The sequence below is a fragment of the Schistocerca nitens genome, chromosome 5 (assembly GCF_023898315.1).
Source record: "Schistocerca nitens isolate TAMUIC-IGC-003100 chromosome 5, iqSchNite1.1, whole genome shotgun sequence".
NCBI classification, from domain to species: domain Eukaryota; kingdom Metazoa; phylum Arthropoda; class Insecta; order Orthoptera; family Acrididae; genus Schistocerca; species Schistocerca nitens.
The window spans coordinates 396,731,953-396,756,472 of NC_064618.1; the positions used below are offsets into that span (position 1 = coordinate 396,731,953).

Consider the following 24,520-nt stretch of genomic DNA (forward strand, 5'->3'; position numbering starts at 1 on the left):
AAGCTTCTGTTCTCTTCTTTCTGCACTGTGTGTCATCCACAATTCACGTTTTTACAAGGCTAAGTACCAGACAAATACTTATAGAATAGGCTTCCTAAAACTTTAATTTTATACGTTATAATATTCTTCTTTTTCAGGAAAGCTATTTTTGTTATTGCAAATCTGCATATTACATCCTCTTTAGTTCCACAATTTTTTCTTAAGTACGAAGGTCGTTCAATAAGTAAAGCCCCACATATTTTTTTTAAATAGCCATTAATGTACCTTGTTGGTGCTTCAAATTTGATGTTAGTTTTGTGCGCCGGTGAAGTTTCGAATCGTTCTGGCAGATGGCACAATCGTAGTACAGCGTCAAAATGGCGTCTCCATGCTACTCACGTTACAAGCAGTGTGCCGCTAGTGAATTCTTATGTGCAGAAAAAAAACCGTGGTGAACATCCATAAACGTTTGTGTGCAGTGTATGGCGATACTGCAATTCATAGGAGTACAGTTGGGTGATGGGTAAAGAAAGTTACAGCCTCATGAAATTCAGAAACAGAACTCCAAGATCAGCCACACTCGGAACGTCCTTTCCCAGCCACTGCTTCAGACATGGTGAATCGTGCGGATGCCATTATTCGTGTCGACCAGCGCATCACAACTCGACAATTGGCTCTACAGTTGTCGGTCAGCATTGGAAGTGCCTCTACAATGATCGAGACTCTCGAATGTTAAAAGAGGTGCTCACGATGGGTTCCACGAATGCTCACAGCGGACCACAAGATTCAAAGATAGGGCATTTCATCTGAATTGTTGGAGTGTTTTGAGACCGACGGAGAGGCCATTCTGTCACGGATAGTTACGGGGAATGAAAGCTGGGTGCACCGCATTGCTCCGGAAACAAAAAGGCAGTCCATGGAGTGGCATCATCCTCAATCACCACAGAAGAAGTAATTCAAGTCAATCCCCTCTGCTGGAAAAATTATGGTGACAGTCTTCTGGGATGGTGATTGCGTCATTCTCGTGGATGTGATACTAAGAAGGTCAACCATAAGTTCAGAGGCATACGTAAAGACGCTGAATAAACTGAAGAACCATTTCCGACGTGTTCGATCAGACAAGAATCCAGCAGAAATCTTGCTCCAAAACGATAATGCAAGCCCACAGACAACTTTGAGAACGCCGAAACACATCGCAAATTGGGTTGGACATCATTGCCTCATCCATCCTACAGTCCAGACCTGGCATCCTCAGACTGTGGGCTGCTTAAGGATTCTCTACAGGGAACACACCCTGAAGATGACGAGAGTGTCAGCCATGCAGTGAAAAAATGGCTATGCCTACAGGACAAGAGCTTTTATCAGCAGGGAATATGCTCTTCCAAAACGTTGGCGTATGGCCATAGTATGTGATGGAGACTGTATTGTAGATTAGGACATGGACAAGACGAGTTGATGTATATTGTCACCAAATTATGACTCTTACCAATAAATATGTTCTGAGAAAAAAATGTGGGGCATTACTTATTGAACAATACTTGTAGTAAAACTCGTCTACTACTTACAGTGTCTCACTTTCTATTCGTATTCCCCCAGCATCAATTCGACTAGCCTCCAGTAACCTTCTTCTACTTTTGTTGATATTCAGCTTGTAACCTCTTTTCAAGACACTGTCCATTGCGTTCAACTTGTCTTCCAAGTCCTCTGCTGTCTCTGGCAGAAGTTCAGTGTTACTGACTGCCCTTAAGGCTTTTGTATCGTCTCCCTGAATTTTAATTCTCTCTCCAACTTTCTTTCTGGTTTCCTTTACTGCTTACAAAATGTATTGAATGACACTGGTGATAGGCTATGACTCTAACTCACTTTCCTCTCGACTGCTTCCTTCCTTCGATTTTTACAGCTGCAATCTGATTTCTGTAAAAGTTCTAAGTAATCTTTCGCTACATGTATTTTATGTAGGTTTACCTTTCTTCACTCTAGCTTCCAAGATGCACTTTCTGATCAAAAGTAACCGGACACTCTTATGTAATACGGAATTGACCGTTAGATGTTAAGAGATACGGAAGCGCCAGTAAAAAAGGATGAAGGGCGTATTATGTTGTCAGTAGAGAAGCGGTAACAACGGAACGGGTAAGTAAGGCGAGCTCAGTGACTTCAAACCTGGACTAGTCGCTGAATGTCATCTTAGTAACAAATCCATCACGGACATTTCAACCCTTCTAAAGCTGCCCAAGTGAACTATTTGTGGTGTGACTGTGAAGTGGAAACGCGAATGAACAACGACAGCTAAACCATGGCGAGACAGACCCCATGTACTGACGAATAGGGACCCCGAGCACTGCAGAGTTCAGGAAATATGAAGTCATTTCTTCACGATGCTGACTTTTTTAAGCTAGTGTACGTCTTGTGTATGGATCATTCTTTTATGATACACTGCTAAGCTTTTATTAAAAAAATATCCTCGTCGAATAAATATTTTAATTACATGTAAGGATGGAAAAAAGAAACAAATGTCAAAGTTCTCGTAGTCAGCAGTTTTAGTGATCCGCAAGTTAGGAAGATGAAGGATTACGAAACAGTGAAAAGATGACAACCCAACTAAGAATTCTAATAATTTCATATTCAGAAGAAGGTCAACAGAGGAATCGTGACAATGTAACATATGCAAGAGGGTTCATGAAGATTATCAGATTATAAAGAAATAAAATGCGGGAACCATACTGATAGCAGATAATAGAAAATTTAGATGACATGCAAAAAAGAAATTTTCAAACTGATAACTGTACAGATGAATCAAAATATACAACAAAGAAATTATAAAAGTTCAGGTGACTGAAAAACAAAACGAGCTTTTAAGATTAATTTTGTATACAGTCACTGCTAGTTATCTAGATGTACAGTCAAAGTAAAATATATATTTATATTAGTGTATGTTAAACTGTTAAGTAAGTCAGTTCTAGAAATAAGATTAATTGGTTAGATATGTAACAAAATTACAAATAATTTCTGGCTGTGAAGTCTTAACGATGTTCTCTCATACGTTCATCACTGTGAGGTTGATCTAAGTACCTGTCTTTGTCCTCTAGTGTTGGGAGCCTGTGGGTGCCAATTGCTTCTTTTATCTCTTTGTGCACTCGTTCCTGGACGTCAGGATGTCGTAACATCATAAGGAAAGCAAATCGGAGAGAGTTGCCTGTCGTTTCCGAGCCAGCAACAAACATGTCGTAGCACAGCATAAGAAGCTGGTTATCTGGGAAACAAAGAACAACACAACAAACGGTCAGCGAAGAGCTCATCTAACTAAAGTAACACAAATAACTGTTCTGTGAAATGGAAACAGCCAGGTCGAACGTCCGCCTCTTTGCACAAATGTGAAATCAAAATCTGCTTCGGGTTGCATTGTAACATGCTTTGATCCATACTGGCGCACTACCCACACTCGACTCTTTGCTGCCCAAGCATTTTTCGGTCTTCGACGGTGGCCGTCCTGTTGATGAATGCTGTGACGACCTGCTGCAAGTTTCAGCTGGTTCTCCAGACGCAAAGCAAGTCTCCAGCAATAGCTGACAAGGATCAATGACGTTCGGTTCACAGAATATACTCAGAGTTTAGCTGTCACTGTCATTCAATCCCTTAGGCCAATCAAAGAGATGATTTTGTTCGGTGTTGTCCTGATGTATCTACTTCACAACAACATGTACCTGGGCAATTGTAAGTCCTACGACATCTCTGACGACATGCTCAACCTTGTCTGAGCCTCTAATGATGTCACACTCGATCCCAGCCATTTTTCACATTTTACATTTTGAGACAGAAAAGCATTGTATGATATGGGCTCATTAAGTCTTCATCCGATTTCGTTCCAAGCACGTTCATGAATGAGACTCCTGGAAAAATAAAATGTATGACGACCTGGAAATCGAACCACGTACCTTTCCCTTTCTCAGGCAAGCACTGTGCCTACTGAGCTGTCCAGGCATGACCCACGGATCCGCCCTCGTAGCTTGGCTGTCCCCAATTACTTTCCCCTACCATCTGAATTACATATACGTTCTCCTGTGCACCTATCGAGATTAACGTTTCTGGAAGAAAAGACTTTTGGAGAAATGGATTAGCCCAGTTTAGAGATTGTTTCCAGAGGAATTGAGCTCAGTCGGTAGAGTACTTTCCCGTGAATGGCATAGGTTCTAGGTTCCATTCCCGGTCCGGCACACAGTTTTAATCTGCCAGTAACTCTTAAATCAGTGCACATTTCACTGCAGAGTGAAAATTCATTCTGGAAACGTTCAAGGGTGTTTCTGAGGGTTTTGCGCGCTGATTTCAGTAAACTCGCACTGACGTCGACAGTTGGCGAATATGAATGTAGAGGTTTTATCTGAAGAGCAGATCACCCATGTAAACGGCACGCCCTGTGTGATGACATGGCAATATTGTGCAATAGCCATGGGGCGCCTCCACAGGCAAGTCTTTTGTCTAATGTCTGATGCCTTGGGGAGTGTAAACACTGAGTAGACAAAGTCACAGAAAGTCTGTGGTAAGATGTACTTTGATAAGATTCATAATCATTGGGAACAGCAATGTGCCACAGGGCAGCACTCGCAAGTTGATGGAAAGAGGAGTTCGGATAGTTCGGGTTGGAATCTTCCAAAAATCGACGCCAAACCTTTCAGAACAAAATTGTTAGCAGGTTCAGACAGGCGAAATAAAGTACATGCTCTCAGATTGGCCCAAACGACAATTTTTGCGGGCTCACACCGAGAAGGAGCAGGATAGAAAAGTATTAGATACTTCCTCGCTGGAATCCAGCTGACTAGTGGGATAAGGATATCATGTAGAACAAAGTGGGAATTACATCAAAATGTTAGAAGTAGTCACACTCAAGCTACAATAGTCTAATACAAACAGTACTGTAAGGTGCCTGTAATGTCATTCGGAAGGCAAGGAGCATGTGGTACACAAATAGAATAGATAATTCGCAGGATAAAATTGAAACCATATGGTCAGTTGTGAAGGAAGTGTCTGGTCTTCAGCACAAAGTCGACGATATAAAGTCAGTTTGTATAAAAATATTTCTGTTACTGATAAATCAGATATATGTACAGTATTGAACAATCATTGTCTGAGCTTGCTGGTGAATTAAATAAAAATTTAGTTTCTACTGGGAATCATATATCTCTCTTGGAAAATGCCTTTCCGAGATTGATGTCTGAAATACTCCTCTGTGATACCGACAAGGGGAAGATTGAGTCAATAATTAAAGCACTGAAGACTAAGGACTCTCATGGATATGATGGAGTGCCGAGCAGAATACTAAAGTACTGTGCTTCACACGTTAGCCCTGTTTTTAGCGTATTTGTAATTTTTCCTTTAGGAATGGTCAGCTTCCTGAACGGATGAAGTACTCAGTAGTAAAGCCGCTTTATAGAAAGGGAGAAAGGGATAACATAGACAATTTAGACCTATTTCTATGCCATCAGTGTTTGCTAAAGTTATTGAAAAGGTCGTGTATGTAAGGATAATTGATCATTTTACATCACACGATTTGCTATCAGAAGTACAGTTTGGCTTTAGAAATAGTTTAACAACTGAAAATGCTTTATTCTCTTTTCTCTGTGAGGTACTGGATGGGTTAAACAAAAGGTTTCGAACAGTAGGCATATTTTTTGATTTGACTAAGGTGTTCACCTCTTACTTTAGCAACAGACAGCAGAAGGTCATTATTCACAGTGTTGAGAGTGGCTGTGATGTGGGTTCTGAGTGGGGTATGGTCAAATGGGGGAGAGGGGGTGCCCCAGGGATCAGTGTTGGGGCCACTCCTGTTCCTTATTTATATAAATAATATTCCCTCTAGTATTACAGTTAACTCTAAAATATTTCTGTTTGCTGATGGCACTAGCTTGGTAGTCAATGATGTTGTGTGTAACATTTGCTTGGTTTCAAGTAGTGCATTTCCTGGCCTAAGTTCATGGCTTGTAGAAAATAAACTAACGCTAACTCATAGTGAGACTCAGTTTTTACAGTTTCTAACACACAATTCAACAAAATCCGACGTTTTAATTTTACAGAATGGGCATACGCTTATAGACACTGAGCAGTTCAAATTTCTAGGTATTCAGATAGATAGTAAACTGTCAAACACTTAATGCCACCATTTTTACTATTCGAACGGTATCTGAAGTAAGTGATTGTTTGACACGAAAAGTAGCCTACTTCGATTATTTTCATTCGCTTATGTTGTATGGTATTATATTTTGGGGTAACTCTTCCCATTCTAAAAGGATATTTTTTACTCAGAAATGGGCGGTGTAGGCAATAAGTGGCGTAAGTCTGCGAACCTCTTGTCGACCCCTTTTCACGAGTCTGAGTATTTTGATATTGGCCTCTCAGTGTATATAGTCCTCTCTGTCATTTCTTGTTTACAATATCATCTTATTCCCAAGAATAAGCAGCTTTCATTCAGTTAACACTCGGCAGAAATCAAACATGCACTTGGGTCGGACTTCCTAAACTCTTGTGCAGAAAGGTGTGCAGTATACTGCTGCATCCATATTCAATAAGCTACCTCAAGAATCCAAAAATCTTAGCAGTAATCCACGTGCTTTCAAATCTAAACTGAAGAGTTTCCTCATGGGTCACTCCTTCAATTCTGTGGAGGAGTTCATTGAAAAATAAAGCTGATTCTTATTGTTTTGTTGATTGCATTTATTTAAACTTATGGCTTGACTTTTTATCTGTTATTATCTGTTATTATTTTTAGATCGTAATTTCATGTATTGACACGTTTCATGACCTTGGAGATTTGCTCCTCAGTTTGGTCCTACAGAACTTGACATGCAAATAAAATAAATAAAATAACTAGATGGGACATTCATTGAGACAGGTGTGCTTGCTAGCAGATGCTAGTTAGTGAGAGGAGACTGAGAGGAAGGAGGAGATACAAGATCACAGATGACATAAAAAGTAACTGAAATTTTGTGCGACTGAAGGGAAAGGTAAAAGACAGGAGAACATAGAGAACTACCATATGAAAACCTGACTTTGGGCAGAACACTGATTGACATTTTCTTTTATTATTAGTTTTATCAATTTCTAGGCCTTATCAGTGCCCTTGCTCCGATAAAATTAATTTTTTTCCCTTGAGATTCATTAGGTTAAAGTAGAGTTTTTTTAGCAATTTCTACCTTTTATTCACATGTGCCTTCAGTTTTTTACATTGCAGTTCCAGCTGCTATTGTCTTAATCTTTCCTTAGCTGGAATATCAGTTAAGATGGCAATGCAAAATTGTGTGTGAATGTGCTATAATAGAACTGCATGAATGTGTCCTATCACTATGTTTGAAATAGTTTTGAAGCTGCAGTAGTAATTTTCAGGTTTTAAAATTATATAAATGTAACTTTAAAGTTGAATAATCTCCTGTAAACAAAGATGTATTTATCTATTTTCAGTTTTGATCATATGCTCCCTAGGAGATTCGTTGGTTCAGTCACAAAATTTACTCACCTTGCACTGAATCACTAATATATTCTTCACGGTAAGACGATTCACTTGGTGCAGAGAAGTTTCTGAGAGCCCTCAGTAGATGGCAGCACTAATCTCCCATTGTCAGTAGTGCTCTAGCAAGAAAGGTTAACGAGAAAAGTGCTCTGTGAAAATGTGCTCCGTGCATAAACGTGCGCCAGTATCCCCTACCTCAACAGATTTGTGAAGTTTCTTTCTCGATGGATTGAGGCAACTGCCTGGGTTAGATCTAAGTGATATGTTACTGTATTAACGAGATGTCTCCAGGCAGTGACTAATATTTTGACTGGTCTGTTAATTTTCAAAGCAGTAAGAAAGAGATCAGCTATCGAAAATCAAAGTAATTATTGTAGTTATTCCGAAGGGAAGACCTAAAAATAAGTTATAAACCGAACAAAATCTTTTTACACAATAATGTCAAGGTTGGTAATGTAAACGACTACTGTTTTACACAGTACAATATTTTATAATTTAATTGACAGACATTTACAAACAATTTCTATGGGTATGTTAATTCGTGTCTGTCCTGTGCGAGTGTGCAATTTTCATCACTTTATGCTTATAATTTTTCATACACTGAACAGCAGTGGAGTGATTCTGGGGAAGAAATAAAGACACAAGGAAAGTGGCGAGTTATAACACAATGCGCTGGCCAACATAACCAAAAGACTGTCATGTTAGTTTGCTCCATGGATGTTCAGATATTAAACATTCCTCGATCCTTACACCTTTGGTTGTGTTTAAGCCAACACCATTCATCCTAAGACACACATGCAGAGAACATGCTCCATACGCGGCGCCTGGCGAGTATAGTGCATGCAGAATACTTTGGCCATTACATGTGCAGACAGCAGGGCAAATGTGGGGAGAGTAATAGTGGTGGGGGCTGCAGGCAGGCGCTGTAGGGGAAATGCCGAGCGTTGGAGTGGAAGTGCCATGATAAACTGAAGCCTACACTTACAGTGTTTTGTAAACATTAAATGGGGCCTCTTCTCGCCCACACCTGTTTGGTGACCATTCAAAAAGAATTGTCACCTCTTCTTTGGGTAGCATCTAAAAAGAATTCCTCTGAAAATGCAGTGATTCATTCATGCCTGGTTTGTTAGCCATTTGTAACTTTTAGAGATGTGTCACAAGAGAGAAATTTTGAGTAAAACCTACACATTTGTCTTGTTGTCATGTTAAAATTTGCTTCTTTCGCCAAAGCTTAGCGGAGTTTATGCAGCCTAACCTCACTAACATGTTGTGCAGATGCAATTTCGAGAGAATTCTGAAACAATGGTTTATGAAGTTTATTAGGTGAGGGACTGAGGAAAAGCAAGGTCAGCAGCTTATGAAGAAGCACATCCTTAGAATAAATTAAATGTGTAATGACTATAACTCAAAAGCATTTCTTATTTCACCAGCTATCTATGCTCCTTAAAAACTGCATTCTTTTATTGGAAAAGTCTGTAGTTAGTGGAATAACATGGTAGCTAATAAAGGTTTGCATAATAACCATATGGCAAAATACTCTCCTGTTAGTGAGCTATCATTTGCCAAAATCTCATTTCGATATCTCAAGCTGTTTGTGAAATATCAAGAATGTTGTGGATGATTCACTCTGGGTTTATCGCTAGCACGGTGCTATCGTAAATGAGTGCACTACATCAGACCAATTTTCTCCAGATTGGTGATACATAGAGACCTCCATAAAAGTCTAAAGAAAAATTTAATATGTTAGCTAAACTTCACATGCATCAAAAAATTATGTAATATGCACCAAACGCAAAATCATAATGACCCCTAGCTCTAACGAAGTAGGCGAGTGTTAGCAATATGTCTCATGGTCTAATCGTGGCGTGTTTATCTTCTGCCATTAGGTCAGACAATAGAAATGCCACTTGCAGGCTTAGAGTAGCAGACTGACGGTGACCAACTTTAAACAGAACTTGATTAATTTTCACACACATTTATTAAAATAATAACAAGCATAAAAATTACTTAACTTGGTTCTGGATGCTATTTACAATTGACAATCTGAAGTCCCTTTGGTATTGGTACGTTAATCTTACTCTCACATATATCTCTAATACTTGAGAAAATGTCTATACATTTATCTTCATGGCTATGTACAGGAATATGGTAATCTTATTGGGTGCAGACGGAAACTTGACTATAGACTGGTACAGACAAATGTAGAACTCATACAGACTGGTGCAGACAAATGCAGACTGACTAATCGGAGGTCTGTACACTCGTTATAATACCTCGCGCGTTCCTGTAATGCTGCGCGGTGTGATCTGCGAGGAGAAAAGGTTCTACGTTAGCAGCAATTTCATTGGCTGCGTTACATATTAATATGCGGATCGGCAGAAGCAGAATTTGGTCCATCTCTATGGCAACGCCATCTCGTAATGCGGAGACGGACGAGCACTGCGCCTGTGCTGTTGTGCTTAGCGGAGCGCGCTCTAGTGGGAAAGTTGTGTACGCGCTGACTACGCGGAACTATGTACACAACACCTTCTGTAAAATCGTTTGAGAAAGAGTGCAGGTTGTGTGTGTCGATTCATCATCACTGCTCGGCTGCAAGGTGGCAAATGCTTATCAGCCTCCCCTTTTGAACAAACGAATGAACTCGCGCATCCCTTTGGACGAAAATTGGTCACTGTGCATTGGCCACTGTATCCTAAGCGACCTGTAAGAGCATTTTGAGGCACACCCTGTCTTACGACCAAGCACTACTCGTATCTCTAAAGATGTCCAGTTTCCTCTTTAACGATGCTGTTACGCAGTTTTCTATGCAAGGATAAGTATTTTTTTAGTATCAAAAATGACTTTATTTTTCAGTATAATCGCCTTCCTTTTATCAATACATTTTTCCATTTTCTTTCGAATTATGCTGGGTTGCTGCACCCCCATCAGAATCAGATTCATGCTTGTTGCTTGTGAGGTTCTTCCACAGATTTTCTGTCCCCAGATTCGAATCCCACCGGGATCTTATGGCTGGCGCGGCCGTTTTCGGGTGCCTCTTTGGCACTGTCTGCAGAACCAATGGCGCTGGACCCATCGTTTTCGCTGCCACAGCAGCCCAACTTCTCAGCGCTCGTCCCGGTCCCCAATGTGGATCCGCCGCCGTCGCCATCGTCATCACCGCCCTCTCCGTTTCTCATCGGACCGGCTCATGTAGGGGTGGGCACCTTTCCAGGGTTTTCCGACTGACGGTCTCCTGGGAGCGCAGGACAGATGTCGGGCCGCGACCTGGGGCTCAGTGTCAGTCGCAGTTGAAGGTCGCAGCTGCTCACATCACCCAACTTTCTGACTCCCCCATCTCCCCCTCCCCTGTTGTCGTAAGACAGCACCCTACACAGCGACGGTGCGACAGTTTGGCGGGGAGGAATGTGCAGTCCTAAACAATCGACTGTGCATCAACCAACACAGAGTCCCGAAACAGCATCAAGAAGATGCTGAAAGTTGCACCACTGGAAAGAGCAGGCAGCTCCACACCTCCCCATCACTGGTCAGCCCAATTCGGTCACAGACTTGAGAGCTTTAATACTGAGCATGTATTCTATGAGCAGTAATATTGAAAAGTACTTGCATGTAGCAGGCACAGGAAGCAATTTAAGTTTATTTTCTTTTTAGAAATAATAAGATCAGTTAATCTTAAAGTGTTATGTACAGATCATTTTGGATTCCTGCCACCGGCAATTGCAACTTCTCTCCTTCCTCGTTTGTGTCTGTTCTGGCTCCCACAGTAGATGACACAACATTTGATGCCATAGTTTTCAGAGCCCATGCTGCCTTCGCTCTTCGCTGCTCCATCACAGCGCATTACTAATATTTATCTCTTTTCTTTCAGAGGCGCAATGCTACTAATTGAGTTCGCAATTTGTGTACAATTACTTTGTTATGACCCTCCTCTCATTAAAATGGTCTCTAACCCACCTCCTACACCACCTGCGCCAACACCTCCGGTTGCTGCTGGCTCTGATCTAATGCAATTGATTCAGTTTCAGAACCACCAAATGTAGTTGTTGATCACGGCAGTCCAGCAGCTCATTAATGTGCAAACCGCTGCTGCAGCAGCTCCTCTACAACAGCCAGCCATGTCCTCTGAAACTTTCTTTTTTTTTTATCAATAGCCGGCACAGGAGTTTACCACCTCGCTCAGAAGTTATTCCTGACTAGTAGGCCAGGAATGATAGTTTTTGTGGCCGGCCGGTTCTAGGCGCTACAGTCTGGAACCGCGTGACCGCTACTGTCGCAGGTTCGAATCCTGCCTAGGGCATGGATGTGTGTGATGTCCTTAGGTTAGTTAGGTTTAAGTAGTTCTAAGTTCTAGGGGACTGATGGCCTCAGAAGTTAAGTCCCATAATGCTCAGAGCCATTTACTAGTTTTTGAAGATGTAGTTTTCGCCCTCACTAAGTATTACGAGGATCAGGTACAGGTTGCTGCAGCTCATTACAAGTTCTTTCGAATGCGGAAAACGCCAGAACAGATATACTGTCAATGGATCACTGAACTTCAGGATCTGACATGACAATGTCGATTTCAGTGTACACTACTGCCCATTAAAATTTGCTACACCACGATGATGACGTGCTACAGACGCGAAATTTAACCGACAGAAAGAAGATGCTGTGATATGCAAATGGTTAGCTTTTCAGAGCGTTCACACAAGGTTGGCGCCGGTGGCGACACCTAAAACGTGCTAACATGAGGGAAGTTTCCAACCGATTTCTCATACACGAACAGCAGTTGACCGGCGTTGCCTGGTTAAACGTTGTTGTGGTGCCTCGTGTAAGGAGGAGAAATGCGTACCATCACTTTGATAAAGGTCGGACTGTAGCCTATCGCGATTGCGGTTTATCGTATCGCACCACTGCTGCTCACTTTGGTCGAGATCCAATGACTGTTAGCAGAATATGGAGTCGGTGGGTTCAAGAGGGTAATACGGAACGCCGTGCTGGATCCCAACGGCCGCGTATCACCAGCAGTCGAGATGACAGGCATCTTATCCGCATGGCTGTAACGGATCGTGCAGACACGTCTCATCCCTCAGTCAACAGATGGGGACGTTTGCAAGACAAACAAGCATCTGCACGAACAGTTCGACGACGTTTGCAGCAGCATGGACTATCAGCTCGGAGACCATGGCTGAGTTTAACCTTGACGCTGCATCACAGACAGGAGCGCATGCGATGGTGTACTCAACGACGAACCTGGGTGCACGAATGGCAAAACGTCATTTTTTCGGATGAATCCAGGTTCTGTTTACAGCATCATGATGGTCGCATCCGTGTTTGGCGACATCGCGGTGAACGCACATTGGAAGCGAGAATTCGTCGTCGCCATACTGGCGTATCACCCGGCGTGATGGTATGGGGTGCTATTGGTTACACGTCTCGGTCACCTCTTGTTCGCATTGACGACACTTTGAACAGTGGACGTTACATTTCAGATGTCTTACGACCCGTGGATCTACCCTTCATTCGATCCCTGCGGAACCCTACATTTCAGCAGGATAATGCTGACAGCATGTTGCAGGTCCTGTACGGGCCTTTCTGGATACAGAAAATCTTCGACTGCTGCCCTGGCGAGCACATTCTCCAGATCTATTACTAATTGAAAACGTCTGGTCAATGGTGGCCGAGCAACTAGCTCGTCACAATACGCCAGTCACTACTCGTGATGCTCTGTGGTATCGTGTTGAAGCTGCATGGGCAGCTGTACGTGTACACGCCATCCAAGCTCTGACTCAATGCCCAGGCGTATCAAGGCCGTTAGTACGGCCAGAGGTGGTTGTTCTGGGTACTGATTTCTCAGGATCTATGCACCCAAATTGCGTGAAAATGTGATCACATGTCAGTTGTAGTATAATATATTTGTCCAATGAATACCCGTTTATCATCTGCATTTCTTCTTGGTGTAGCAATTTTAATGGCGAGTAGTGTAACTGTGGACAGTACTGTAGTGGTGCATTGATTCGTGATGCTATTACGTACAATGTGTCAGTAGGATTTGTGAACAAATTCTCAAACGTTCTGATCCTACTTTGTAGCGTTTTACAAATTATTGAACATTAGGACTCGGGCGATAGTGCCTTCGAAAACTTTGTTGCGGCTCACATTTGGAGTGTAACCCAAAGTGACAAATAGGTACGGCCTTGCGACCGACCGTCACACACAAACAGGCCACCGCGCCATGGACAGGGCAAAGAAGTGTCACTCTGTGTGTCTGCTGTGAAATCATGTCCCTGCTGCTTTTTCACGCATAAAAGACAAAATTGTCTTTTGCTGGAATGCGACTTGCTTTCCTTGTGGAAAGCCGAGTGCTATACAGACTGTATGCTTGCAGCAGAAAAAGGACCCCGCCCACGTTCACTGTGGTAAGCGTGGAGCACCTATTCACTCAGTGAATGTATGTAGTTTTTTCCAAACCAGCTACCGGTAGTTGTGATGGGCAAATTCAAGAGGTACGTTCAGCCCACCCAAGTGCTGCGCAGTGACAGTCAAACAAATTGTTTGTGAACTTAGCCATTGCCGGACACTGTGTGCGACTTCAGTTAGACATTGGCGGTTAGACATTGGCGCTTGTGTTACAATGGTTAATCGTGCCACTTGGTAACAGTTGGGCTCAGCACAGTTGACAAAATCTTTCTCGTAAGGTACTGTGTGTAATAGTCAGAACATTCCAGTTCTTGATACATATTTGCCTGCCACATTCCAGTCTCAAACTAGAACGGTGACATTTACGATTTTGCGTTCGTGAGACTGTGACAATATTTTTGGTTAAATTTATTTGATTGTTTTGTCTTCGTATTCGGGGCAATATGTTTTCTGTTTCTGCTTTCAACCCAATAGACAGTTGCACCCAATTAACTGAGGAATTTCCTGATTTATTTTCTGAAGGATATGGCAGAGCAAATAATTTTGTGGCGACGGTACAATGAAGCATAATGCGCAACCTAAGATTTTTCGGGCGCGTCCCACGCCTTAAGCACTCCGAGCAAAGTTGCAAGTGAACATAAAAAATGGTAAGTCAATGGGCTTCTCTCTTAGCCATCTTACCAAAGTCTTCTGAAAGACTTCATCTTTGTGTTGACTTAGGATCAACTGTGAACCCACAAACAATATTTGATAGTTGTCCATTGCCCTCGCCCTGAGGAATTAATGGACAGGCTTGGTACAGGCTACTGTTTTTCAATAATTGACTTACGCGATGCGTATTTGCAAATTCTGATAGATGAGGAATCCCAGGAAGTGTTTATGGTCAAAACGCATTTAGCGTTCTTGAAATTTTTGAATTTACCCTTTGGCAGTGCTAGCGTGCCTAACATATTCCAGCGCTACTTAGAACAGCTTTCTGCAAAATATCCATTTTGTTCAGATTACTTGGACAATGTTATGGCGTCAGGACGTGCACCAGCACATCAGCGGCTTCATACGCTTTTCCATGTACTTTCAGCTGCAGGCTTAAAGTGTCGCCTGGACAAGTATTCCCTTTTTCAGACTGAAATTCAATACTTAGGCCATGTTCTTAGCAGCCAGTGTTCATCGACTTCACTCACATTTGCTCGCCATCTGGACATCCCTGCCCTGCGGAATGTGACAGAATTGCAGTCAGTTCTCAGGAAGATGACATATTATATCTGGTTTATATCCAACGCAGCCCAGATGCGGCTCTGTTGCATCGTTAGCGCCGGAAGAATGTGCCTTTTGTTTGGACCAAAGAGTAATAGGATGCATTCCAGAAACTTAAAAATGCCTTGTTGAATGACAGATGCGTTGTTCATTTCGATCCCGCTAAACCTGTCCTTTTGGCAGTGGACGGTTCTTTGTACGGAATTGGAACTGTGCCCTCGCACAGATTTGGTTCACTGGACAGGCCAATTTGCTTTCGCTTCCATGTCACTGACCAAGACAGAATCTAACTATGCTCACACCGAGAAGAAAGCGTTCGTTGTTATCTGTGTTGTGATAAAGTTTCACCGTTATCTGTTTGGTCCGAAGATTTTGCTTGTGACGGACCATAGGCCATTTCAGTCTTTGTTTCATCCATCCAAACCTGTTCCGTCTCACAGCTCAGAAGATGCAACGTTGGGCTTTGTTATAGTCACGGTATCAGGATGAAATACTGTACTGGTTCACGTCGAAGCATGCAAATGCTGACATCTTTTCCTGCCTTCCTGTTAGTCCTGATTCTGAACTGGATGCTACTGCAGCATCTTGTTGTCAGGTCGACCGGCAGGACACTCAAATGTTACCGACTTTTCCACTGCACTATAGGAATTCCATTGGATCTACTGACGGCCTTGGAAGAGCCAGACCTGACAAAACTCTACCATCCGGTGAGCAAGATGTATAAGACAGGCGAAATACCCTCACACTTCAAGAAGAATTTGATAATTCCAATCCCAAAGAAAGCAGGTGTTGACAGATGTGAAAATTACCGAACTATCAGTTTAATAAGTCACAGCTGCAAAATACTAATGCGAATTCTTTACAGACTGATGGAAAAACTGGTAGAAGCCGACCTCGGGGAAGATCAGTTTGGATTCCGTAGAAATGTTGGCACACGTGAGGTAATACTGACCCTACGACTTATCTTAGAAAACAGATTAAGGTAAGGCAAACCTACGTTTCTAGCATTTGTAGACTTAGAGAAAGCTTTTGTCAATGTCGACTGGAATACTCTCTTTCAAATTCTGAAGGTGGCAGGGGTAAAATACAGGGAGCGAAAGGATATTTACAATTTGTGCAGAAACCAGATGGCAGTTATAAGAGTCGAGGGGCATGAAAGGGAAGCAGCGGTTGGGAAGGGAGTGAGACAGGGTTGTAACCTCTCCCAGATGTTATTCTATCTGTATATTCAGCAAGCAGTAAAGGAAACAAAAGAAAAATTCGGAGTAGGTATTAAAATCCATGGAGAAGAAATAAAAACTTGGAGGTTCGCCAATGACATTGTAATTCTGTCAGAGACAGCAAAGGACTTGGAAGAGCAGTTGAACGGAATGGACTGTGTCTTGAAAGGAGGGTATAAGATGAACATCAACAACAGCAAAACTAGGATAATGGAATGTAGTCGAATTAAGTCAGGTGATGCTGAGGGAATTAGATTAGGTAATGAGACACTTAAAGTAGTAGTTGAGTTTTGCTATTTGGGGAGCAAAATAACTGATGATGGGCGAAGTAGAGAGGATATAAAATGTAGACTGGCAATGGCAAGGAAAGCGTTTCTGAAGAAGAGAAATTCGTTAACATCGAGTATAGATTTAAGTGTCATCAAGTCGTCTCTGAAAGTATTTGTATGGAGTGTAGGCATGTATGGAAGTGAAACATGGACGATAAATAGTTTGGACAAGAAGAGAATAGAAGCTTTCGAAATGTGGTGCTACAGAAGAATGAGCAGGTATTGAATAGAATTGGGGAGAAGAGGAGTTTGTGGCACAACTTGACAAGAAGAAGGGACCGGTTGGTAGGGCATGTTCTGAGGCATCAAGGGATCACAAATTTAGCGTTGGAGGGCAGCGTGGAGGGTAAAGACCGTCGAGGGAGACCAAGAGATGAATACACTAAGCAGATTCAGATGGATGTAGGTTGCAGTAAGTTCTGGGAGATCAAGGAGCTTGCACAGGATAGAGTAGCATGGAGAGCTGCACCAAACCAGTCTCAGGACTGAATACCACAACCACAACAACAACAACAACAACAACAACAACATAGGAAAATTGCTCAGGCCACAGAAGCAGACCCTGACTTGAAACTTTTGTTGCGCTACATCCAGACTTCCTATACTCATCCAGTGAAAAACATTCAGAATTCTTTTGTGCTCCGATATTTTGCTCGTGGGCACAGCCTCTCCGCCCAGCATTGCGTGATTTTATTGCAAAATGACTCTGGACAGTCGTGTCTACATCTACATCTACATCTATACTCCGCGAGCCACCTTACGGTGTGTGGCGGAGGGTACTTATTGTACCACTATCTGATCCCCCCTTCCCTGTTCCATTCACGAATTGTGCGTGGGAAGAACGACTGCTTGTAAGTCTCCGTATTTGCTCTAATTTCTCGGATCTTTTCGTTGTGATCATTACGCGAGATATATGTGGGCGGTAGTAATATGTTGCCCATCTCTTCCCGGAATGTGCTCTCTCGTAATTTCGATAATAAACCTCTCCGTATTGCGTAACGCCTTTCTTGAAGTGTCCGCCACTGGAGCTTGTTCAGCATCTCCGTAACGCTCTCGCGCTGACTAAATGTCCCCATGACGAATCGCGCTGCTTTTCGCTGGATCATGTCTATCTCTTCTATTAATCCAACCTGGTAAGGGTCCCATACTGATGAGCAATACTCAAGAATCGGACGAACAAGCGTTTTGTAAGCTACTTCTTTCGTCGATGAGTCACATTTTCTTAGAATTCTTCCTATGAATCTCAACCTGGCGCCTGCTTTTCCCACTATTTGTTTTATGTGATCATTCCACTTCAGATCGCTCCGGATAGTAACTCCTAAGTATTTTACGGTCGTTACCGCTTCCAATGATTTACCACCTATGGCATAATCGTACTGGAATGGATTTTTGCCCCTATGTATGCGCATTATATTACATTTATCTACGTTTAGGGAAAGCTGCCAGCTGTCGCACCATTCATTAATCCTCTGCAGGTCTTCCTGGAGTACGTACGAGTCTTCTGATGTTGCTACTTTCTTGTAGACAACCGTGTCATCTGCAAATAGCCTCACGGAGCTACCGATGTTGTCAACTAAGTCATTTATGTATATTGTAAACAATAAAGGTCCTATCACGCTTCCTTGCGGTACTCCCGAAATTACCTCTACATCTGCAGATTTTGAACCGTTAAGAATGACATGTTGTGTTCTTTCTTCTAGGAAATCCTGAATCCAATCACAAACCTGGTCCGATATTCCGTAAGCACGTATTTTTTTCACTAAACGTAAGTGCGGAACCGTATCAAATGCCTTCCTGAAGTCCAGGAATACGGCATCAATCTGCTCGCCAGTGTCTACGGCACTGTGAATTTCTTGGGCAAATAGGGCGAGCTGGGTTTCACATGATCTCTGTTTGCGGAATCCATGTTGGTTATGATGAAGGAGATTTGTATTATCTAAGAACGTCATAATACGAGAACACAAAACATGTTCCATTATTCTACAACAGATTGACGTAAGTGAAATAGGCCTATAATTATTCGCATCTGATTTATGACCCTTCTTGAAAATGGGAACGACCTGTGCTTTCTTCCAGTCGCTAGGTACTTTACGTTCTTCCAGAGATCTACGATAAATTGCTGATAGAAAGGGGGCAAGTTCTTTAGCATAATCACTGTAGAATCTTAAGGGTATCTCGTCTGGTCCGGATGCTTTTCCGCTACTAAGTGATAGCAGTTGTTTTTCAATTCCGATATCGTTTATTTCAATATTTTCCATTTTGGCGTCCGTGCGACGGCTGAAGTCAGGGACCGTGTTACGATTTTCCGCAGTGAAACAGTTTCGGAACACTGAATTCAGTATTTCTGCCTTTCTTCGGTCGTCCTCTGTTTCGGTGCCATCGTGGTCAACGAGTGACTGAATAGGGGATTTAGATCCGCTTACCGATTTTACATATGACCAAAACTTTTTAGGGTTCTTGTTTAGATTGTTTGCCAATGTTTTATGTTCGAATTCGTTGAATGCTTCTCTCATTGCTCTCTTTACGCTCTTTTTCGCTTCGTTCAGCTTTTCCTTATCAGCTATGATTCGACTACTCTTAAACCTATGGTGAAGCTTTCTTTGTTTCCGTAGTACCTTTCGTACATGATTGTTATACCACGGTGGATCTTTCCCCTCGCTTTGGACCTTAGTCGGTACGAACTTATCTAAGGCGTACTGGACGATGTTTCTGAATTTTTTCCATTTTTGTTCCACATCCTCTTCCTCAGAAATGAACGTTTGATGGTGGTCACTCAGATATTCTGCGATTTGTGCCCTATCACTCTTGTTAAGCAAATAGATTTTCCTTCCTTTCTTGGCATTTCTTATTACACTTGTAGTCATTGATGCAACCACTGACTTATGATCACTGATACCCTCTTCTACATTCACGGAGTCGAAAAGTTCCGGTCTATTTGTTGCTATGAGGTCTAAAACGTTAGCTTCACGAGTTGGTTCTCTAACTATCTGCTCGAAGTAATTCTCGGACAAGGCAGTCAGGATAATGTCACAAGAGTCTCTGTCCCTGGCTCCAGTTCTGATTGTGTGACTATCCCATTCTATACCTGGTAGATTGAAGTCTCCCCCTATTACAATAGTATGATCACGAAACTTCTTCACGACGTTCTGCAGGTTCTCTCTGAGGCGCTCAACTACTACGGTTGCTGATGCAGGTGGCCTATAGAAGCATCCGACTATCATATCTGACCCACCTTTGATACTTAACTTAACCCAGATTATTTCACATTCGCATTCGCTAATAACTTCACTGGATATTATTGAATTCTTTACTGCTATAAATACTCCTCCACCATTGGCGTTTATCCTATCCTTGCGGTATATATTCCATTCTGTGTCTAGGATTTCGTTACTGTTCACTTCCGGTTTTAACCAACTTTCCGTTCCTAATACTATATGCGCACTATTTCCTTCAATAAGAGATACTAATTCAGGAACCTTGCCCTGGATACTCCTGCAGTTTACCAATATTACGTTAACTTTTCCTGTTTTTGGTCTCTGAGGACGGACGTTCTTTATCAACGATGATAATGTTCTCTCTGGTAAGCCGTCAGGTATTTTATCGTTTCGCCCAAGGGGGGGTCCCTCTAACCTAAAAAACCCCCGTGTGCACGCCACACGTACTCTGCTACCCTAGTAGCTGCTTCCGGTGTGTAGTGCACGCCTGACCTGTCTAGGGGGGCCCTACAGTTCTCCACCCAATAACGGAGGTCGATGAATTTGCAACCATTATAGTCGCAGAGTCGTCTGAGCCTCTGGTTTAGACCCTCCACACGGCTCCAAACCAGAGGACCGCGATCGACTCTGGGCACTATGCTGCAGATATTAAGCTCAGCTTGCACTCCGCGTGCGATGCTGGTTGTCTTCACCAAATCAGCCAGCCGCCGGAAGGAACCAAGGATGGCCTCAGAACCCAAGCGGCAGGCGTCATTCGTTCCGACATGTGCTACTATCTGCAGCCGGTCACACCCAGTGCGTTCAATAGCTGCCGGAAGGGCCTCCTCCACATTACGGACGAGACCCCCCGGCAAGCACACCGAGTGCACACTGGCATTCTTCCCCGACCTACCCGCTATTTTCCTGAGGGGCTCCATAACCCGCCTAACGTTGGAGCTCCCTATAACTAATAGGCCCGCCCTCTGTGACTGTCGGGACCTTGCCGGAGAATCGGCCACTGGCCCAACAGGCGAGGCATCCTGTGGTGGCTCGGAAACGATGTCATCACCACTAGGAAGCACCCCGTACCTGTTGGAAAGGGGTAAGGCAGCCGCCACGCGGCCAGATCCCACCTTCGCCTTTCGGCCAGGCACGCGCGAGCCCACCACTGTCCGCCATTCACCCTGGAGTGATGGCTGACCGGTAAGATGCTCACTGCCGGAAGACGCAGCGACATCAGGGGTTCCATGTGATTCCAAGGCCACCGAAGTAGGCATAGGTCTCACCACAGTTGCCCCAACGCCACTACGAGCCGACGCCTGCGCCTCGAGCTCGATGAGCCTTATTCCTAACGTGTTGCAGAAAGATGTATTGCGATTGCACCACCAAGGATATTGGGGGATTGTACACACAAAACAATTAGTGTGTCACCACTGTACTTGGCCAGGTATTGACGCCCACATTGAACAGTTGATGTCACAGTGTCGCGCTTGTGCCGAAACTTTGTCGGCCACACCACAAACGTCTTCAGCTTGGCCAGAATCTCAATCGCCACGATAATGAGTATGTATTGACTTTGCTGTTCCCTTTTCGAACACGTTGGCAAATTGTTGTCGACTTTTTTAGCAAATATCCGTTTGTTGTGCCCATGAATTTGATTATGTCGTGTAGTACCGTTCAGGCTTTGTCACCATTTTTTGCTTAGAATGTTTGCCTCAAGTGTTGGTTACAGCAACAGACCAAAGTTTTGTACAGCCAATGGTGTCACACAGTCCGCCGCTGCTGGGTTTCCTACATGTCTGGTGCCACCACGTGCTGCTCCAGTTGCTGCACCCACTGCAGTGCACGGCTCCTCCCACGCCCAAAGTATCGCTTTGTGCCTAATGATTCTATTCTTTTCAGATTTTTTGGTCGCACGGGGTGTCGGGAGGGGGGGGGGGGTGAGAGAGGAATGATTCTTCGAAATTTGGGCACCTGCCTGTGTTTAATTCAAGGTCCTGCTGGGATGCTACGCCACCATCAGAATTTATAAATTTAATCAGCATAGAATCGTCATATATTTTAGATCTATATGACGATGCTATACTGATTAAATTTATAAGCATTGACGATGCCATTATGGCCTAATCACTTTAGGTCATGGTGTAAAAAAAGATCTGAGGATGGTCATTACAGACTGAAACCGGTCATCGTCTAAAGAATTCATATTGTGATCAAAGACTGGAATAAAAAAACATTTGAAAAAACATTTAACAGTGTTTAGTTCGTCAGATTGCCTTGTTATGGCATGAAGTACAGTAGGGCAGTGTTCGTATTTTACAGTGTCATTGTTGAATCTACAGCTATTCTTGTCGCAGCAATGCTAAATTTGCGGTGGAATTTCTAGAAATGCGCAATGAATTAAAAATCTGCGCACTAGATTCAAGTGCAGTGACTTCACCTACTCCATTCGCGAATGGACGCAGGCGAAAACTCCACTAGCACTTTCATCCAGCAACCTGGCGAAAGCCGAGACTATACTTCTTCCTCTCCTCATTCAACCCATTATCATTATGGTACGTTATAAATATCATTTTGCAGGAAAGTTATTACTCACCCGTAAATGTTGTGTTCTCATCTTGCTCCTGTTTTGCTTTTGCCATTTCATACAGAAATGCATCTATGAGATCTCTCTTCTTTCCTGGCGTGTATGATGCCTTATGTTCTTCGATAGTTTTCTGAAAAAAAGGCAAGGAATTCTATAATAACACACAGAACAAACTGTTATTTCCGAGATCACGATATCTATACCAGTAAGAACAAGAGAGACAGTAAGAGAAAACATTGTTCCAAAAAACTGCTGAGATCATTTACTTTCTATGTAGAACTGTGCACACCGTGACCAGTCATCTTTGAAATCGTTTCCTTATCAATAAACTGTTGTCTTATGACGATTTGTGCTTTGTTATTATCTCAAATATCTCTCGAATTAAAAGCGAAACAACGGTGAAGATTTGACTTCAACATGTGCGTAGCAGTTACGTGGCGCACTGGTTGTGATCATGGATTCTGAGTCGGTAGAGACAGATTTCAAACCTCGTCAGGACATTCTCGTTTAATCCATGGAGATGTGTTCATGTTTTCAACTAAATGAAATGTAGTTTCTTCAGTGCCATACGCGCTTTGCTTCACCTGTTTGTGAAACATATTCAGTGGTCTGTAATACGTATTTGTTTCATGTAGTTATAATAACTGTGACATATAGCAATTACAAATACATTACTACATTACATTTTGTTCTTGTAAATTCTCTTGTATTTTAGGAGAGAAGCAATTTTTGCAGCACAAGTTTCGTGAGACTAAATTACTATTTCGCGTTACTTACGAATTCTGACGTTGTCAATGCATCTGTGTCGCCGTGAAGTTGCATTTAGTTGGTCTGTATACTTTAGATGGCCGATTTTCAGCATTTTTCGAACACATTTGTTTGAACACTTCATTTCCACTTTTCCTGTGCATTGGTTGTGTGTTTTTACGTTATATAGTGTTGTCAGCTCTCTCTCTCTCTCTCTCTCTGTGTGTGTGTGTTTGTTTATCATTCTTCTTTTGTTTGTGTTGTGGTGTCTATAAGTAGTCTGATATTCATTCGTTGGTTAAGTGTACACGTATGTTGTTATATAAGTGAATGTGTTATTCTGTGTCTTAGTTTTGTGTGCGTGTGTGTATAAAAGAGAGAGAGAGATAGAGAGAGAGAGAAATTAAGTTATCACTCGTAGTTACCCTGCTTATGTTTGATATCTCTGGCTGTAATTGTTTTAGTGACTAACATGGTCAGTGAGTTGTTGCTTGTATTGATTTGATCATTTCTTACTTTCTTCTTCGCAGCAAGGGCACTTTGAGTGCGGCAGTTTTCCTATTGTATTAGGGGTTTTCTGTTGCAACTGATCATTCTAATAATTTTCATATCCTGTTCCACATTAGATGGTTCATGTCCATGTTTTATCAGGTGTTCAGAAAAAGTAGAATGGCTATTTTCAAACTTCACGCTACTTATGTGTTCTTTACAAATTGTTTTCAAATTTCTGTCTGTCATTTCCAGGTACACTGATTTATAATATTGGCATTCTAACTGCTATATACCACCAGCTGCTTGGTATTCGTCTGGTGTTCGCAAACGTAAGTGGAGTGCGCCTCTTTTTTCTTAAGCATTGTGTAATTATTGTTTCTTCAGTATCTTTGCTATTGTATGTGTTGATTTGTGTTTGTATGTTAAAGTGTACCATTTATTTTTGTTAGTCATGAGTGTTACTGTTTTGTGTTTTTTTGTGTATACTGCGGTGTCCGTGTTGTATCTGGGGCTTTTGTGGTGTTTGTGTTCTCAGCTCATTTTCATTTTTCTTTAGTTGTATTTTGAATTTGTGGTTAGGTTAATGTATTATATATGTATTATCCATTGTTTTTGGGATAAGTTGTGTTGTTTCTAGTTCTTTTTCTTAGTTTTCTGTGATGAGTGGGATTTTATTCAGTCCGTCTAACCTATGCTGCAGAGCTGCTAGTTAGCAGTCGTTTGATGTGGCATTTATAATTGTGTGCTTTGCTGTAGGCCTTCAGAAGACGCCAAATTTACGCTTATTGCTGTACTCATTTTTGTATCCAAGAAGTATATTTGTTCTT

General features: G+C 42.4%; 1 protein-coding gene across 2 annotated transcripts in view; it reads right to left on the reverse strand.

Moving 5' to 3' along the window:
- Positions 1-24,520, reverse strand: part of LOC126259543 (methyl farnesoate epoxidase-like) — a 209,319-nt gene that overhangs the window by 40,525 nt on the left and 144,274 nt on the right. For both annotated transcript variants that reach the window (XM_049956421.1, XM_049956419.1), the window contains exons 5-6: positions 22,464-22,584; positions 3,049-3,229 (exon numbers count right to left, since the gene is read on the reverse strand). In XM_049956421.1, coding sequence (XP_049812378.1) covers positions 3,049-3,229; positions 22,464-22,584 — 302 coding nt within the window. The remainder of the gene's footprint in view (positions 1-3,048; positions 3,230-22,463; positions 22,585-24,520) is intronic.